At 48.4% G+C, this 16,080-nt stretch overlaps 1 protein-coding gene across 5 annotated transcripts in view; it reads left to right on the plus strand.

Moving 5' to 3' along the window:
• The window catches only part of UNKL (unk like zinc finger), a 63,677-nt gene that overhangs the window by 11,690 nt on the left and 35,907 nt on the right, over positions 1–16,080 (plus strand). For all 5 annotated transcript variants that reach the window (XR_005455383.1, XR_005455382.1, XR_005455384.1 and 2 more), the window contains exons 3-5: positions 5,425–5,601; positions 10,929–11,062; positions 14,197–14,332. Coding sequence is in view for 1 of the 5 variants with exons in the window: in XM_038763477.1 (XP_038619405.1) it covers positions 5,425–5,601; positions 10,929–11,062; positions 14,197–14,332 (447 nt within the window). In the remaining 4 variants the exon portion in view is untranslated. The remainder of the gene's footprint in view (positions 1–5,424; positions 5,602–10,928; positions 11,063–14,196; positions 14,333–16,080) is intronic.

Genomic DNA, 16,080 nt, shown 5'->3' on the forward strand with positions numbered 1-16,080 from the left:
GCACTGGGGTTGACACAAGCTAATCAGGTTAGACACAGCCCATGTCCCACACGTCAATCCCCATTTTACAGATGAGGGAACTGAGGCACAGAGGAGCTAAATGACTTGCCCAAGGTCCCACAGCAGACAGGGGACAGAGCCTGGATGAGAACCCAGGTCCTCTGACACCTCGACCCTTGTTTTACCCGCTAGGCCAGGCTGCTTCTCTAAGTGGTTTAAATTTCTCTAGGGGAACCAAAAGCCAGGGAGACTGTAGTAGAAAATGTGCATATTGAACCCCCATTGAATGCAAGGCACTAGGGAATCCAACAAAAAAGCACTTTCCTGCCCACAGGGAGCTTACTGTTGTCAGTCAGTTGGTCAGTCGCATTTATTGAGCACTTACTGTATGCAGAGCACTGTACTAAGCACTTGGGAGAGTACAATTCAACAATAAACAGACACATTTCCTGTCCACAGCCTAGAGGGGAAGACAGACATTAATATACATAAATAAGTAACAGATATGTGCAGAAGTGCTGTGGGGCTGGGAGGAGGGATGAATAAAGGGAGCGAGTCATGGAGACACAGAGGGGAGTGGGACAAATTGGGGCTTAGTCAGGGAAGGCCTCTTGGAAGAGATGTGCCTTCAATAAGGCTTTGAACGGGGGAGAGCGATCCTCTGTCGGATACGAGGAGGGAGGGCATTCCAGGCCAGAGGCAGGACGGGGTGAGGGGTCAGCGGTCATCAATCGTATTTATTGAGCGCTTACTATGTGCAGAGCACTGTACTAAGCGCTTGGGAAGTACAAATTGGCAACATATAGAGACAGTCCCTACCCAACAGTGGGCTCACAGTCTAAAAGGGGGAGACAGAGAACAAAACCAAACATACTAACAAAATAAAATAAATAGGATAGATATGTACAAGTAAAATAAATAAATAAATAAATAAATAGAGTAATAAATATGTACAAACATAGTGGGGAAGGGAAGGAGGTAAGATGGGGGGGATAGAGGGGGGATGAGGGGGAGAAGAAGGAAGGGGCTCAGTCTGGGAAGGCCACCTGGAGGAGGTGAGCTCTCAGCAGGGCCTTGAAGGGAGGAAGAGAGCTAGTTTGGCGGATGGACAGAGGGAGGGCATTCCAGGCCTGGGGGATGATGTGGGTCGGGGGTCGATGGCGGGACAGGCGAGAACGAGGTACAGTGAGGAGATTAGCGGCGGAGGAGCGGAGGGTGCGGGCTGGGCTGTAGAAGGAGAGAAGGGAGGTGAGGTAGGAGGGGGCGAGGTGATGGAGAGCCTTGAAGCCCAGGGTGAGGAGTTTCTGCCTGATGCGCAGATTGATTGGTAGCCACTGGAGATTTTTGAGGAGGGGAGTAATATGCCCAGATAGGCGACATGGAGGGACAGTGACAAAGTTAGCATTAGAGGAGTGGGCTGTTCGAACTGGGCTGGAGTAGGAGAATAGTGAGGTGAGGTAGCAGGTGGCAAGGGGATGGACGGCTTTAAAGCAGTCCGGAGGACCAGGGAGAAACTATTCCTGGGAGTGGAGTCGAAGAAAATGAAATGGAATGTTCACAGTTGCACAGGCTGGGAAGGCTAAGATCAGTGCGAGAGGGAGGGTTAGTAAGACCTCCTTCCCCTCCCCACAGCACCTGTATATATGTTTGTACACTCTATTTATTTTACTTGTACATATTTCCTAATCTATTTGTTTTGTTAATGATGTGTATCGAGCTTTACTTCTATATATTCTGATGACTTGACACCTGTCCTCATGTTTTGTCTTGTTGCCTGTCTCCCCCTTCTACACTGTGAGCCCGTTGTTGGGTAGGGACCGTCTCTATACGTTGCCGACTTGGACTTCCCAAGTGCTTAGTACAGTGCTCTGCACACAGTAAGCGCTCAGTAAATACGATTGAATGAATGAATGAATCAGGGCAGAGTGGGCTGTGAGAGACTGCAAGCTTCTTGGTTGAAGGAAATGTGTCTACCCACTCTGTTGTGTTATCCTCTCCCAAGCCCTTAGTACAGTGTTCTGCAGGCAGTAAGTGCTCAGTAGATACCATTCATTGACGGATTAATAGTTGGCGAAGGCTGGTTAGAGAAGGTGTGATTTTTAGGACTGAGAGACTGCAAGCGCCTTATGAGAAGAAAATGTATCTGCCAACTCCGGGATTATTAATAATAATAATAATGGCATTTATTAAGCACTTACTATGTGCAAAGCACTGTTCTAAGCGCTGGGGAGGATACAAGGTGATCAGGTTGTCCCACGGAGGGCTCACAGTCTTAATCCCCCATTTTACAGTTGAGGTAACTGAGGCCCAGAAAAGTTAAGTGACTTGCCCAAAGTCACACAGCTGACAATTGGCGGAGCTGGGATTTGAACCCACGACCTCTGACTCCCAAGCCCGGGCTCTTACATTAGAACCCATTCCTTCATTCATTCATTCAGTGGTATTTATTGAGTGCTTACTGTGTGCAGAGCACTGGACTAAGTACTTGGAAAGTACAATTCGGTAACAGATAGAGACAATCCCTACCCAGCAACGGGCTCACAGTCTAAAAGGGGCAGACAGACAACAAAACAAAACAAGTAGACGGGCATCAGTAGCATCCAAATAGGTAAATAGAATTATAGATAAATGCACATCATTAATAAAATAAATGGAGTATAAATATGTATAAATATACATAAGTGCTGTGGGGCGGGGAAGGGAGTAGAGCAGAGGGGGGAGTAGGGGCGATGGGGAGCAGAGGGGAGCAGGGGAAAAGGGGGGCTGAGGTCTTATGCCTCCCAGGGCCTCTGACTCCCAAGCCTGGGCTCCATCCACTAGGCCATACTGCTTCTCAGGTTTCCCGAAGCTGTGTACTTTTGTGACTGGGGTGGAAGAACTTTTTTCCCCACACCTGTTCATTTTCTCCTTATTCTTCCACCCCTGGCCTTTTTTGGGAAATAATTTTGAAGTATTTATTAGACATTTACTCTCTGCCAAGCGCTGCACTAGACTGCTGGGATGGAACCGAGGAAACCAGCTCACCTGCCCCTCACCACGCTTGCCGTGAAAGACGAAGCTGCAGGGTTTTTATATCGGCAAAGAACACTAAAGTGAATAATTGGGAAAATTGAGTAGATTTCACAATCTTCTAGCCCCTCTTTTAGGTCCGCGAAGGTTTTCAGGACCTGTGTTACCTGATTATGTCGGCGTGATTAATGTTTTCTCCGCAGGCCTTGTTCTTTTTTATCACCTCTTAATCCGAACCAAACCCAGGCCTCCGTGAATGGTCGTGGAAGTGTTTGAGAGATGAAGACTTCTTTCTGTTTTAATCCTTTCTGGGGGCTGATCCAGATTCAGTATCTTCAGAATCTTTGGTGAAATGCCGGTATCTCTCCAAGGATTGGCTGAGCTGCTGAGAAATGGTTGCTGGGGGGAGAAAAAAAAGGAAACACTTGCGTTCTTAGAAAGCAGTTGTGTTCATGATGGACATTCTCGAGCCCTAAAGTAGGTATTATGGTTTCTTCATTTCTGTCTGTTGCTACTATGTCGAGCTATATTGAAGAATGCCTTTTAGTGAGAGGTTATCAGTAGTTTAATTGGGCACACCAGTTTGCAGAGCACTCTACTGAGGCCTCTTTTTTTTTCTTCCTTAATAGTATTTGTTCAGGGTTTTACCTTTACTATGTGGAAGGCACTGTACAATGTTGGACACCGCCTCTGTCCCCCCTAGGGCTCCTGTCTTAATCCCTATTGTGTGTATGTGTGTCCCCCCCACCCTCTTGGGTGTGTGGGTGTGTCTACCTCCCTGATTGTGTTTTTGTGTGTCTGTGTGTCCACCTCCCTTGGTTGTATGTGTGCTTGTCTCCCTGGTTTTGTGGGTGTATGTCTGTCTCCCAGGTTGTGTGTATGTGTCCACCTCCTGGTTGTGTGTGTGTATTTCTGACTGCCCTGGTCTTGTGTGTGTGGTCACCTCCCTGGCTGCCTGTAAATTTGTTCCCCCCCGACTCGCCGAGCCTTGTGTGCCCCTCCCCAGCCAGGATATAACAATAATAATAATAATAATAATAATAATAATAATAGTAATAATAGTAATAATAATGGCATTTATTACATGCTTACTATGTGCAAAGCACTGTTCTAAGTGCTGGGATAGATACAAGGTGATCAGGTTGTCCCACGGGGGGCTCACAGTCTTCATCCCCATTTTACAGATGAGGGAACTGAGGCCCAGAGAAGTGAAGTGACTTGCCCAAAGTCACACAGCTGGCAGTTGGCGGAGCTGGGATTTGAACCCATAACCCCTGACTCCAGAGCCCGGGCTCTTTCCACTGAGCCACACCGCTTCTTAAAATGAAAAATGGTCCCTCGGCCTCGAACGCCGGACGGGGGACTTGCCCGAGTGACTTGAGTGAAGTGACCTGCCCAAGGTCACACAGCAGACAAAGATTAGAACCCATGACCTTCTGACTCCCAGGCCCGTGCTCTGTCTACTGCGCTGGAGTCATTCCATCGTATTTCATTCAGTCGTATTTATTGAGCACTTAACGTGTGCAGAGCACTGCATTAAGCGTTTGGAAAGTACAGCACAGCAATAAAGAGAGACAGTCCCTGCCCACAACGGGCTTACAGTTGGTTAGATACGGTCTCTGCCCTCAAGAAACTTTCAGACTGTAGGGGGAGAGAGGCATTAGAATAAACTACGGACATAGGCAGTGGTAGAGTGGACGGTCAGTGGACATAAAAACTGTGGGGCCACAGCGGTCGAGTGAGTATCAGAGAGCTTAAAGGGCACAGATCTAAGAGCGTAGGTACTTAATGACCTGGCATTGCTTAATCTCCATCCATCTTTGGGATCAGTCTCATAGAAATACTTTTAAGGTGAGCTAAGTGGGAAAGTAACTACTTTTTCTAACCATTTTGGGATGAGAAATTCCTTCTCATGGAGAACAGATGTCATTTAATCATATTTATTGAGCGCTTACTGTGTGCAGAGCACTGTACTCAGCGCTTGGAAAGTACAATTCGGCAACACAAAGAGAAGAGACAGTCCCTACCCAACAGTGGGCTCACTGTCTAGAAGGGGGAGACAGACAACAAAACAGAGCGAGTAGACGGGCATCAATAGCATCAAAATAGATAAATAGAATTATAGATATATACACATCATTAATAAAATAAATAGAATAATAAATATGTACAAATATATACAAGTGCTGTGGGGCGGGGAGGGGAGTAGAGCAGAGGGGTGATGGGAAGGGAAGGAGGAGCAGAGGAAAGGGGGGGGCTCAGTCTGGGAAGGCCTCCTGGAAGAGGTGAGCTTTTTGGCGTATCTTGGTTCCGCCAAGAAGGGAAGGCTGAATACGATATTCTGAAGTAGTGGACACCAACGCGGTATTTTTATTTTCTGTTTTTTGTTTCCCCCCACCCCCCCATGCATTTCAGCTGCCCTTATTTACATCGGACAACTGGGGACACCGAGAGAAAATATCATCTCCGCTATTACAAGACCGGCACGTGTATCCATGAAACAGATGCCCGTGGACACTGCATGAAAAATGGATTCCACTGTGCCTTTGCCCACGGCCCACTGGACTTGCGACCACCGGTCTATGATATAAGGTAAATCCTATCCTTTCCCAATTCCGAGTCCCGACCTGACCCTTGTTTCACTGCCGTGACTTCTAATGAGAAGCTCTTTCGACTCCCCTAAATGAATCACATTTTCCAGGCGCTCGCAGAGAAGCAGCGTGGCTTGGCGGATAGAGCACTGGCCTGGGAGTCAGAAGGTCGTGGGTTCTAATCCCGGCTCCACCGCCACCGGGAGTCAAGTCACTTCACTTCTCTGTGTCAGTTACCTTATGGGGAAAAAATGGGGATTAAGAGTGTGAGCCCAATGTGGGACAGGGACTGTGTCCAACCTGATTAACTTGGATCTACCCCAGCGCTTAGAACAATGCTTGGCACATAGTAAGCCCTTAAGTGCTACAATTATTATTATTATTTCTTTCAAGCAGAGTGCATTGCACCTTCTGTCTCTGTTCAGTGGCATTGCACTTAAGTTGCAAGTTACACTAGGCTCGAAACTCCCTGAGGGCAGGGATGGCGTCCTCCAGCTCGATCTTATTGGGCTCTCCCAATCAATCAGTGGTATTTTTGGAGCGCTTCCTGTGTGCAGAGCACTGTACTGAGCGTTTGGAGGAGAGGGCAGTACAGCAGAGTTGGGAGACAGGATCCCTGCCCACAACGAGCTTTTAGTCTAGAGGGGGAGGCATACGTGGATATAAACCAGCAAGCACTTAGCACAGAGTGCTGCAGACAAGAAGCCCTCCAAAAATACAATTGATGGATCGAAAGTGGGAAAATGCACCACGTAGGTCATGGGTTCTAATTCCGACTCTACCATTTGTCTGCTGTGGGACCTTGGGCAAGTCACTTCACTTCTCTGGGCCTCAGTTCCCTCATCTGGAAAATGGGGTTTGAGACTGTGAGCTCCATGTGGGACGGGCTGAGTCCAACCCGACTACCTTGTAGCTAGGGCATAGTACAGTGGCCTGGCACAGAGTAAGTTCTTAACAAAGACGGTGAAAATAAATAGCCTGTAAGCTCATTGTGGGCAGGGAATGTGCCTTTTTGGGGTTGTATGGTAATAATAATAATAATAATAATAATAATAATAATGGTATTTGTTAAGCACTTACTACATGCCAAGCACTTTTCTAAGCGCTGGTTGGGGGTGGATACAAGGTAATCAAGGTTGTCCCATGGGGGGCTCACAGTCTTCATCCCCATTTTCCAGATGAGGTCACCGAGGCCCAGAGAAGTGAAGTGACTTGTCCAAAGTCACACAGCTGACAAGTGGCTGAATGGGGAATAGAACCCGTGACCTCTGATTCCCAAGCCTGGGCTTTTTCCACTAAGCCACACTGCAAGCAGTAAGCGCTGAATAAATACGGCTGAGTGAATGAATGAAAGCACTGTACCGAGTGCAAATACAAAATAAGGAGGTCAGATTTGGTCCCTGATCCTCGTGGGCCTCATCACCTAAGGGAGATGAAGAATAGGTGGGTGGGGTATATCTCTCCCAAGCCCTTTGACAGACAATTATCCGACCCTTACTCTACCCCGTTTAAAGTCTTATCGAAGGCCCATCTCCTCCAAGAGGCCTTCCCTGACTATGCCCCTGTTTCCTCTTCTCCCATTCCCTTCTGGGTCACCCTGACTTGCTCCCCTCATTCATCCCCGCCCTCCATCCCCACAGCATCCATGTCCCTATCTGTCATTTATTTATATTCATGTCTGTTTCCCCCCTCTAGACTGTAAGCTCGTTGCAGGCAGGGACTGTGTCTGTTTATTGTTATAGGGTACTCTCCCAAGCGTTCAGTACAGCGCTCTGCACACGGTAAGTGCTCAATAAATCCCATTGATGGATTGCACCGTACCGCTTTTTCCCCTTCCCATAAAATATAGCGCCAGATTGGGTCTTAGCTTGGGCAGGGAGCTTCCTCCCTTCACACATCTCCGAGAATCACAAAGAATTAGAAGCCGCCGACTGGTTTTCTGTCATTTTTTTTTTTTTATCTCCCCGCCCGCTTCCGTACGGAGGACTAAGAATCACGTCGGTTTCCATCGGCTGTGGGATTTTCGGTTTCTCTGTGTTCCCGGGGCACATTTTATCTTTAGTGGCAATTTCACAAAAGCACAGCGGGTTCAATGGAACACAGTGTCCTCAGAGTTTTTAGGAGCCTGTCACGACGATTGCGCACATGAAAAACGGGGGACGTTGAGGCTTTGCCGTCCACCCCGGCGTCAGGTACGCCTCCCGATTTAAGCCACGGAATACGCTCTCCCGAGCGCTTAGTACACTGTTCTGCACACGGTAAGCACTCAATAAATACGATTGAATGAACGACGGCCCCGTGAGGCGAATAATCAGGTTTTGGGATCGCTTTTGTCCAGCTGGGACCAGCTTTGGTTTCCACGTTTAAATTTTTTTTACTGGTATTCGTCACTTACCAGGTGCCGGGCACTGTACTAAGCATTTGGGTAGATACAGGCTAGTCAGGTTGGACACAGCCCCTGTCCTTCAAAGACTCACTGACTTAATCCCCATTTTACAGGTGAGGTAACTGAGGCACAAAGTAAAGTCTTTTGTTTTTAAATGGCATTTAAGTGCTTGCTATGTGCCAGGCGTTGTTTAAAGCACCAGGAAAATCAGGTTGGACACAGTCCCTGTCCCTCATGAGACTCACTGACTTAATCCCCATTTTACAGATGAGGTAACTGAAGCACAAAGTGAAATTTTTTGTGTTTTTAAATGGCATTTGTTAAGCGCTTACTATGTGCCAGGCACCGTTCTAAGCACTGGGGTAGATACAGAGAAATCAGGTTGGACACAGTTCGGGTCCCATATGGGGCTCACAAATGAAGTGACTGGCCCAGGGTCACGCAGCAGACGAGGGGCGGAGACGGGATTAGAACCCAGGTCCTTCTGGCTCCCAGGACCGTGCTGTATATACTAGGCCACTTTCCTCTTTTATAGCAGTTCTAACATGAGACTGTCCCTTGTCTTGATAACACATCTCGATCCTGCCATTGCTGTGAATGTTTAGCCCTCTGAATCACCGCTGTTGACTAGGCTTTGAGGTAACAGTGGTCTACCAAATAAACGTCTCTTCAAGGAGACAGTCGATCTGTCGGGGGTGGCCGTCAAGCCACAAAGTCTGCTCTTCTGCCCATAGTATCCTGTTGTTCTTAATTGTACTTCTCACTGTCCTCATCTCTTATGACGTCTTGGTGTCTTTATTGTATTTTCTCTCCCGTCAGGTGGTCTGACCCCAGACCTCTCCCCCACAGAGAGTCGCTTCGAATACCAAAGGCTGGGTCTAACTCAGTCACTCAGTGGTTTGAATTAAGCATTTACTTGGGACAGAGCAAAGTACTAAGCACTTGGAAGTACAATCGGGTCGGTAGAGACAATTCCTGCCTTACTCTCCCATTTCCCCCCCACGGTAATTTATTTTGATGCCTGTCTCCACATCGAACAGAAACTCCTCACCATCGGCTTTAAAGTACTCAATCCCCTCACCCCTTCCGACCTCACCTCGCTACTCTTCTACTGCAACCCTGTCTACTTGTTTTGTTTTGTTGTCTGTCTCCCCCTTCTAGACTGTGAGCCCGTTGTTGGGTAGGGACTGTCTCTATATGTTGCCGACTTGGACTTCCCAAGCGCTTAGTACAGTGCTCTGCACACAGTAAGCGCTCAATAAATATGATTGAATGAATGAATGAATGAACCCAGCCCGCACGCTTGGCTCCTCTACCGCCAACCTTCTCACTGTCCCTCCATCTCATCTATCTCGCCGTCGACCCTCTCGCCCGCATCCCGCCTCTGGCCTGGAATGCCCTCCCTCCTCATATCTGACAGACAATGACTCTTCCTCCCTTCAAAGCCTTATTGAAGGCCCAACTCCTCTAAGAGGCCTTCCCTGACTAAGCCCTCCTTTCCTCTTCTCCCACCCACTTCTGCATCACCCTGATTTGCTTCCTTTATTCATCCTCCCCCCACTCAGCCCCACAGCACTTATGTACGTATCTGTCATTTATTTCTATCAATGTCTGTCTCTCCCTCTAGACTGTAAGCTCATTGTGGGCTGGAAATCTGTCTGTTATATTGTTGTATTGTCCTCTCCCAAGTGCTTATGCTCTGCACACAGTGAGCGTTCAATAAATGCAAATGATTGACTGACTGTCTCCCTTTGTAGACTGTAAGCTCCGTGTGGGCAGGGATCGAAGTACAAGCCCTATCATCTTGGGCTGTCCTACAAGCACTTAGTACAGTGCTCTACACGCAGTGAGCGCTCAGTAGATATTACTGATTGATTGAGTGAAGGAGCTTACAGTCCTACTGTGTGTCCATTGTATCAGAATTATAATAATAATGATGGTATTTGTTAAGCACTTGCTATGTGCCAAGCACTGTTCTTAGCGCTGGGGAGGATACAAGGTGATCAGGTTGTCCTGTTTGGGGCTCACAGTCTTAACCCCCATTTTACAGATGAGGTAACTGAGGCCCAGAGAAGTGAAGTGACTTGCCCAAAGTCACACAGCTGACAAGCAGCGGAGCCGGGATTAGAACCCATGACCTCTGACTCCCATGCCCTGGCTCTTTCCACTGAGCCACGCTGCTTCCCTACATCATCATACTGCATCATACTCTTCCTGCAGTGTTTAGTACAGAGTTCTGCACATGGTAAGCAAGAAGGAGCATGGCCTAGTGAGCAGTAGCATGGCTGAGTGGAAAGAGCCCAGGCCTGGGAGTTCAGAGGACCTGGGTTCTCATCCTAAATCTGCCACATTCTTGCTCTGTGACCTTGGGCAAGTCACTTCACTTCTCCATACCTCAGTTACCTCTTCTGGAAAATGGGGGTTCAGTCAGTCAGTCTTATTTATTGAGCAGAGCACTGTACTAAGTGCTTGGGAGAGCACTATATAACAGACACATTCCCTGCCCACAGTGAGCTTACAGTCTAGAGCGGGAGACGGATATTAATGTAATTGAAGCAGCGGGGCTTAGTGGTAAGAGCCCGGGCTTGGGAGTCCGAGGAAGTGGGTTCTAATTCCGGTTCCGCCACCTGTCTGCTGTGTGACCTTGGGCAAGTCACTTAACTTCTCTGTGCCTCAGTTGCACCATGTATAAAACGGGGATTAGGGGTGTGAGCCCACTGTGGGACAGGGACCGTGACCAACCTGATAAACTTGTATCCACCCCAGTGCTTAGGGCACTGTCTGGCACATAGTAAGCACTTAACAAATAATATAACGAAAAGGTGCCCAATAAATACCATCGACGGATTGATTTCCACTAGGCCGTACCACCTCTCCCAATCATCCCCCCCCCAGCCACTGAGGTGGACGTAGTCAAGATCCATTTGCTTCTTTGGTTCTAGGGAACTTCAGGCCCAGGAAGCCTTACAAAATGGCCAGCTGGGCAGCGGCGAGAGCCCCCCGGACCTGCAACCCGGAGTCCTAGCGAGCCAAGCGATGATCGAGAAAATCATCGGAGAGGACCCCCGGTGGCAAGGTAATGCCCGCCCTCCCCAGTTGAGGACCCTGCCCTCCGTGCCCGCATTTCCTCAGTCGTGTTGGGACGAACGGAACTGTAACCTGAGAGCTCGTCATGGGCAGGGAATGTGTCTGTTGTTGTCACTGTCATCAGTTTGTCACTGATGCTTATGGCCGCTCACTCATTTACACAGCTCTGTGTATTTCTGCAAACCGTCCCACTTTTAGGGATTTATTCTCCCTCCTCTCCCTTTCCTTTCTCTCTCTCCCCCCTTCAATCCCCCTCCCCTTTTTCTCTTTTCCCTCCTTTTTTGGTTTTTCCTCTCCCTGTTTCTCTTTTTTCTCTCCCCCAATCTCCCTTTTCTCTCTTCCCCTTCTCCCTTTTCTCTCTCCCATTCTCTCTTCCCCATTCTCTCTTTTCTCTCTTCCCCATTCCCTCTCCCCGTTTTCTTTTCTCTCTCTCTGTTCTCTCTCTCCTCTCTCTCCCTTTCTCTTCTCTCTCCCCTTTCTCTTTCTCCATTCTCTTTTCTCTCTCTCCCTTCCCCTTTCTCTCCCTTCCCCTTTCTCTCCTGTCTCCCGCTCTGTCCCCTCCGTCTCTCCTTCCCTCTTACTTTCCCTCTTTACTTTCTTTCAGCCACCTCCCCATCTGGAACACCTGCCCATTTATGAAATCTCTGTGGACTCATTAACCTCTAACTACTTAACAAGCAGCACGGCCTAGTGGAAAGAGCACAAACTCGGAATCGGAGGACCTGGGTTCTCATCCCTCTCCGCCACTCTCAAGTTGCGTGATCTCGGGCGAGCCACTTAACTTCTCTATGCCTCAGTTTCCTGGCCTGTAAAATGGGGATTGAGTCCCTGTTTTCCCTCCCGCTTAGACTGAGCCCCATGTCGAACAGGGGCTGCTCCTGGCCTGATTATGTTGTGTCATCCCCAGTGTTTAGTCCAGTGCTCGACAAGAAAGAAGATCTTAACAAGTGCCGTACTTGTTATTATTAGTATTTATCAAGTGCCCACTCTATACAGAGTACTGTACTAAGTACTTAGTTGTTCAGAATTAACTTTTTTCCACAGTCTGTCTAGAGGCATCTCTTATCTAAATCGTGTGGTATTTGTTAAGCTCTTACTAGTGTCAAGCGCTTTTCTATGGTACTTGTTAGGCACTAGCCTAGCTGTGTGTCGAACAGTGTTGTTAGTGCTGGATAGATGCAAGTTAATTAAGTTGGGCACAGTCCCTATCCCCTTGGGAGCTCACAGTCTAAGTAAGAAGGCAAACAGGTATTTAATCTCCATTTGACAGTTGAGCAAACTGAGGCCCAGAGAATTGAAGCGGCTTGCCCAAGGTAAGGCAGAAGACAGGCGGCGAAGCTGGGATGAGATCCCAGGTCCTCTGACTCTCAGGCTTATGATCTTTCCACAAGACCACACTGATTCTAAGTATTCTAAGCACTAAGGTGAACTGCAGAGAGGCTGCGTTGGTACCGAGTGGATAGGGCACGGGCACAGGAATCAGAGGAACTGGATTCACATCCTGGCTTTGCCACTTGTCCGCCGCGTGGCCTTGGGCAAGTCACTTAACTTCTTTGCACCTCAGTTTCCTCAACTGTAAAATGGAGCTTCAAGCCCTGTTCCCTCTCCCTCTTATATTGCGAGCCCCGTGTGGGATAGGGACTGTGTCCAACCCGATTAGCTCGTATCTGCTCCGGTGCTTAGTACAGTGCCCGGCACATGGTAAGTGCTTCAACAGATACCATGAAAAAATGGTAAAGTGCTTAACAGATACCGTAATTATTTTTATTATCCCCATTTTGCAGAATCTAGCAACTCTATTCTGTTGCCCTTTCCCTCAAGCCCTTTGAACAGTGTACCTTCCAGAGCTCCCAGTAAGTGCTCAGTAAATACCACTGATTGGCTGTGATGTGACTAGCCTAAAAATGCTTTCCTCCTCATCATTTGCCTCGACGTTTCTGGTCCATCTGGTTTGCGAGGAATTATCTGGGTCAGTTATTCTCTTCCCTGAAAAGAGAAGCAGCGTGGCCTAGTGGGAAGAGACCGGGCCAGGGCTTCAGAGGATCTGGGTTCTAATACTACCTCCCCGGCTTCAGACCTTATTGAAGGCCCATCTCCTCTAGGAGGCCTTCCTCGACTAAGCCCTCCTTTCTTCTTCTCCCTCTCCCTTCAGCGTCCCTCTGACTTGATCTCTTTGTTCATCCCCCCTCCCAGCCCCACGGCACTTAAGTACATATCCATAATTTATTTATTCCTGTTAACATCCGTCTCCCCCTCTAGAATGTAAGCTCATTGCGGGTAGGGATTGTTTCTGTTTATTGTTATAATTATACTCTCCCAAGCACTTAGTACAGTGCTCTGCACAGAGTAAGCGCTCAATAAATACGATTGACTGACCGACTGACAGGTACAGTGCTTTGCATACGGTAAGTGTGCTGTTAATAGGATTGAGTGAATGAGTGAAGGACTGTGTCCAACCTGATTAGCTTGTATCTACTACAGTGCTCAGTACACTGCCTGGCACATAATAAGTGCTTAATAAATTCTATTTAGTCGCACAGCGATAGAGCCCGGGCCTGGGAATCAGAAGGTCAGGGGTTCCCGTCCCGACTCTACCACTTGTCTGCTACTTTGTGACCTCAGGCAAGTCACTTCACTTCTCTGGGCCTCATTTCCCTCCTCTGTAAAATGGGGAGCATGACTGTGAGCCCCACATGGGTTGGGGAACTGCATCCAAAAGGATTTATTTGTATCCACCCCAGCAGTGGCTGGTACATAGTAAGCGCTTAACAGTTACCATCAAGATGATGAAGAAGGTGGTTGACAGACTGATGATGGAAGAGAAGCAGCATGGCCTAGTGGCAAGAACACCGTTTTGGGAATCATAGGTCGTGGGGTCTGCTCCCGGCCCCTCCACTTCTCTGCTCTGTGACCTTGGACAGGGCACTTAACCTCTCTGTGCCTCAGTTACCTCATCTGGAAAATGGGGATTAAGACTGTGAGGTCCACTTGGGACAACTTGATTACCTTGTAGCTACCCCGGGTCTTAAAACAGCGCTTGGCTCATAGTAAGCACTTTAGAAATACCATAATTATTATTATTATTATTAACTGAATGCATTCATCCTTCGTTTCGTTTTTCAGACACGAACTTTGTCTTGGGCGGCTACAAGACGGAGCAATGCACCAAACCCCCCCGCCTCTGCCGCCAGGGCTACGCCTGCCCCCACTATCACAACAGCAGAGATAGAAGGCGGAACCCCAGGAAATTCAAATACAGGTGGGTCCCTGGGCACTGCCCCATGGAGGGTAGGTTCTAACGACCTCCTTCTCACAGCCTCCTGTCCTCTCCGCCGGCTCTCCACACGGAAACGCTCTCCGCTGGTCTCTGACCGCAGAATAACAGAAGGGTCGATCCCGTGACCCACCCGTCCGACTTCTATTTTTACGAATGTCAAATCGTAAAACTCAGATCACATAGAGCTTTCGTGGTTGGTTTTTGTTTTGTTTTGTTTTGTTTTTGTTTTAAATGGTATTTAAGTGCTTACTGTATTCCAGGCAGTGGTTACCCATTTGTCTCTGCATCAAGCAGAAACTCCTTTTACTGTTGGCTTTAAAGCACTCAGTCACCTCCTAACACTTACTCATCCAATCATTTTTACTCTTAATATAATAATAATAATGACAGTAATAATGGTATTTGTTAATAATACTACTAATAATAATTTGTTAGGCACTTACTGTGTACCATTCATTCATTCATTCAATCGTATTTATTGAGCGCTTACTGTGTGCAGAGCACTGTACTAAGCGCTTGGGAAGTACAAGTTGACAACATATAGAGATGGTCCCTACACTCTGGGGTGGATACAAGGAAATTGGGTTGGACACAGTCCCTGTCCCACATGGGGGCTCACAGTCAGTCTTAATCCCCATTTTCCAGATGAGGGAGCTGAGGCCCAGAGAACTGAAGCGGCTTGCCCAAGGTAAGGCAGAAGACCGGTGGCAGAGCTGGGATGAGATCCCAGGACACTGTGACTCCCAGGCCCCATGTTTTATCCACTGTGCCGTTTATCGGGCGGCTACTGTGTGCAGAGCACTGTACTAAGCTCTTGGGAGGGGACGATACAACAATAAACAGACCCGTCCCCTGCCCACGACGAGCTTAGGGTCTGGAGGGACTGAAAGCCTGCCCACTTGTCTCCTCGAGCGCCGGCGTACTCAGTCACCACCCCGACCTTACCTCCTTGATTTCCTCGTCCTCAGCCTTCACCTCCACCACTCTCCCCTCTTCAGAACCCTCCTAGAATCCCGTTTCCACCAAGAGGCCTTCCCTGACAAAGCCCTCCTTTCCCCACCCGGCCGGGCACCCCTTAAGGTCTTTGATGCTCACCCTGGCTCCATGGCGCTTGTATCCAAATCCTCCTTCTTGACTATTTCCCCTACCTGCGATTAATTTTAATGCCCGTCTTCCCCCGTATACTGTAAGCTCCCTGTGGGCAGGGGTTGTGTAAAGTCTCCAATCACCCAGAGGCATTTTTTGAGCACTTACTGCATGCGGAGTGCTGGGATTGAACTCCTAATCTCGTGCTCGTGGTGGTGAACAACCTTGATGCAGACAGTGAGAGCCATGGCCAAAGTCCTGGCTTCTTCGGCTGGACTCCGAGGTGGCAGTGTGGTCTAGCAGGAAGAATGGGGGACTAGGTAACAGGGACTAGGGAGAGCTGGGTAACAATCCTAGCCATGCCACTGGCCTGCCGTGTGACCGTGGGCAAGTCACTTGGCTTCTCCGGACCTCAGTTTTCTCTCCTGTAAAACGGGGATGTGATCGCACTCTCCATCCTGCTTCAATTGTGAGCCCCTGCGTGGGACAGAGACTGGTTCTGATCTGATTTCTGATTGACTGATTGGTGTCAACCCTTGTGCTATCCAGTGATACAGTACAGTGCTTAGACACTGTACTAAGCACTGGGGTAGTTAATATAATCAGGTAGGACACAGTCCGTGCCTCACATGGGGCTCATCATC

This window comes from Tachyglossus aculeatus, chromosome 21 (genome assembly GCF_015852505.1).
Source record: "Tachyglossus aculeatus isolate mTacAcu1 chromosome 21, mTacAcu1.pri, whole genome shotgun sequence".
Taxonomy (NCBI): Eukaryota; Metazoa; Chordata; class Mammalia; order Monotremata; family Tachyglossidae; genus Tachyglossus; species Tachyglossus aculeatus.